Consider the following 3,397-nt stretch of genomic DNA (forward strand, 5'->3'; position numbering starts at 1 on the left):
GGTGGGGACCAGAAACACCTTTTGGTACCAGAAACACCCCTGGGACATGTCTTTAAGCCGAACTTCCTCATGGCAGAGCGCACATTTGCCCACAATTGGGCCACGGCCCATAGGTTAAGAATCTCTGCTCTAAAAGATGGAGAAGCTGCTGCCGATCAGTAGTTATCGTACTTATTCAAGTACAATACGTAAATTTAATCCATAAAATCAACCATAAAGTTGGGGGGTAGTATTATACTCGAATAAATATTTTTACTTATGTATTTTAACTAAAATATCGGCTTCATTCACAAAATGCCTGAGTCCGGAAATGAGACCGCGACATAAAACGTAGTTGAAACGAGCTCACCTCTGACACAACTCCGTGCTTCAGAGCGAGATAATAACAGATCCAGGCAGATGACATGATGTGAAAAAAGGGAGAAAAAAGCAGTCCTGCACCTTAGTGATGATAACAAACTAATGACATTAGCGTGTGACCGAGCTGCTCCTCGAACAACAACATACACATGTTCGTCTGTAATGGCTGCCGTCTACCGGTGTTCTGAAAAAGTTTGTGTCCCTGAAAAAAGTTTCTCACCAGAGGGGGCTCTCGCGAGTAGGAAGTAATCTTCTTTTGCCCCAGAAATTGGCCCAAAACTCATGTGAAGTCTCTGACTTTTGTGTTGGCGCCTCCTGGTGGACTATGTGTAAAATGCCAGAATTCACATGGTGCTGCTACAGCTGACATACTGTATATTTGTTGTCAAAATACCTTTGAGTACATATGTTGTTAAAATAAAATGAACAGTCCAATGATCATTTTACTGATATGTATAAAGACTGCAAAGGCTGAAAAATCTTGAAGTCTGTATGAAATTGGAGGTAGTTTGAAGATTTAATTTTTTATGCTTTTTAAGCTCAAAAAAGGGGGGTCGTATTATACATGCGATAGTATTATACACGAAAAAATATGGTACTTTAGTGTAATTTGTAGTAAGATCAAACAAGGTACAACAAAACTTAAACAACTAATATAAATTCTTTGTCACAATTTTCTAAATTTCTAGATTAGTACGATATGTTAAAAAAATTGAGCAATGTCGTCTCAATTTTCTCTTTGGACAATTTCATGTGAAATAAGCATCCAGTAATGTTATTGTGATTCTTGTATTAAAAGGGTATAAAAGGAGACAAAGGTAAAGCTGGTGCCAATGGAATGAAGGGCCATACTGGGCCTAAAGGAGATCAGGTGAGACAAACTGTTTTTGTTTTTCTGAATTTAAACTCAAATACTATTTTAAAAATTGTCAAATCACACAATCATTTTCACATGTTGTTTAGGGAACCTCTGGACCAGTGGGACCAAAAGGAAACCAGGTAGGACTCATTGYTACACCAGATGTTTTCATGACCTTTCACACCTTTAGTTTATTAGTTACACACTCATTGTGTTTCTGTTCTCATACAGGGGGACCCAGGTCAGGCAGGAGACCCTGGAGTCAAAGGAGATCAGGTATTTAAAAAGACATAAGTTGTCCAGATCCTGTGACTGCAAAACAAGCCCATATAAAAAGCCCACAACCACCATGCTTGATAGTATGAATTGTTTGAGCTTACATTGTAATGTAGACAAACAATTTAGTTTTTCATCCAGARTCCTGCACTTCACTCAGATACACAAACCTAAGTTGTGCTGCCATGTTGTTTTTAAGGGAGAAGACGTTTTCTTATGCAATCCTTGCAAACAAACCATACTTGTTCTGTCTTTTTCTAAATGTACTGTTATGAATTTTACCTTGAAAAGGCCTGTAAAATCCTGTGTTTTCCCCACATGTTATTTCTCTCTGTGGAAAGATGCACTCCAAATAGTTTGGAAACCACGTTAGACTCCTTGTGTGTTTGATTGCCACAGTTGCTTCTTGTGTTAATGCAAACATCTGTATGCTCCACAGCAGCAAACTGTCTTGTTTTATTTTAAAATAATGACATGATTTTATTTGCTGCATGTTTTTGTTCAGTGGAGGTTAGATTTACTTCTGGTAAAGATCAGATCAGGTGTTTTGTGTCCCARGATTTGAAAGGAGGAGGATTTTTGCCTCCAAACATGTTTCGTGTAGATTCCCATTTGTTTGTGGTGTGGATCTGAAAGAAGACAATTTCTCTTTGTGTTTTAGGGTCCTCCCGGAGTGTCTGGAATCAAAGGAGAGGTATTTAGAAATTAATGTTTGATTTAAGTAATGTATGTGTTCTGTATTCACACAAAATATGGAAATACTGTGAATAAAAATACCACAAGGACAGGAAACACTAAAAGTTAGACGATCCAGTCGATTTCCTTTGGGTTCTTTGTGTTTTAGTTTCCTTCATGTTCTCTCTGTTTTATTAGCGCTTTTCTTTCTTTTTTCTCCTTCAGTCAGCTTTCAGTGCTTGTCCCTGGTCCTACTGCTCACAAACCTGTCAATCTTACCTTAAATCCACTGTTGGAAATCCAGCACTGTCACTGATTTATACTTTTACTGCCAGCGTGGAGAAAAAGGCCAACGAGGAGCTACAGGAGCTGATGGCAGACCAGGTCAGCCAGGACATGAAGGTACGGCAGGTCCCATGGGAGCTCAAGGACTGGAGGGAGAACCGGGTCTTCCTGGACCACCAGGGCCCAGAGGCTTATCTGTGAGTCATACACTTCCCTCAATAATGACTGTATCCACTCAGGAAGCCCACTAATAAACTTTAGAGCTACACTTTAAGTTGACACTCTTAAGTAATTCATAAAAGCCCAGAAATGGCCTGACTAGGCTCCTTCTAGGCTTTCTCTAGTGATTCATAAATAGACAGTGGTAGGAATAGTTCTATTARCCTGCTAACAGCAGAATAAACGTTTTGTTGAGCAGTTTAAATAGTAAATGGCTTGAACTTATATAACGCTTTATCAAGTCCATATGGACCCCAAAGCGCTTTACACTTCACCCATGCACACACTGATGGTGGTAAGCAGTGGTGGGCACCAGCCCGCTAAAGCGCAACTCCGCTAATTGTGGACCTAAATTTTTCATTTGCGCTTTAGCGGACTTACTCATTTCTATAATTCATAAGCGGATTTGCGCTTTCTAAAAACAAATGCAGTATCGCTAATAACTAATTATCTACCAGTCATCATTATCTTGAACAGCAGAAGGTATGACTGTCAATGAATCACAACATGTGATCTATATAACAGCACCCCTCCCAGATAAACACACTTATTGTGAAGGTATACATCCTGCTGACTGTTGCATTCGGCCACGGTTCTGATTTCCCACAATGCTTTGTGTCTGCTTACGTAGCAGGAAGGCAGTAGCAAAAACAGTAAACGTTTGCAATCCATACTAAAATTTTGTATGTATTGATTTATTTTACTTTACAATCGGAGCTATTT

General features: G+C 39.2%; 1 protein-coding gene across 4 annotated transcripts in view; it reads left to right on the plus strand.

Annotated features, from left to right (window-relative positions):
- col9a1c (collagen, type IX, alpha 1c) overlaps window positions 1-3,397 on the plus strand; it is a 57,207-nt gene that overhangs the window by 45,088 nt on the left and 8,722 nt on the right. For 3 of the 4 annotated variants that reach the window (XM_014031497.1, XM_014031499.1, XM_014031498.1), the window contains 5 exons: window positions 1,160-1,231; window positions 1,324-1,359; window positions 1,451-1,495; window positions 2,157-2,189; window positions 2,506-2,652. In XM_014031497.1, coding sequence (XP_013886951.1) covers window positions 1,160-1,231; window positions 1,324-1,359; window positions 1,451-1,495; window positions 2,157-2,189; window positions 2,506-2,652 — 333 coding nt within the window. The remainder of the gene's footprint in view (window positions 1-1,159; window positions 1,232-1,323; window positions 1,360-1,450; window positions 1,496-2,156; window positions 2,190-2,505; window positions 2,653-3,397) is intronic. The other variant, XM_014031500.1, reaches the window with a different exon arrangement.

Source organism: Austrofundulus limnaeus, unplaced genomic scaffold, assembly GCF_001266775.1.
Source record: "Austrofundulus limnaeus strain Quisiro unplaced genomic scaffold, Austrofundulus_limnaeus-1.0 Scaffold1262, whole genome shotgun sequence".
In the NCBI taxonomy this organism is placed as follows: Eukaryota; Metazoa; Chordata; class Actinopteri; order Cyprinodontiformes; family Rivulidae; genus Austrofundulus; species Austrofundulus limnaeus.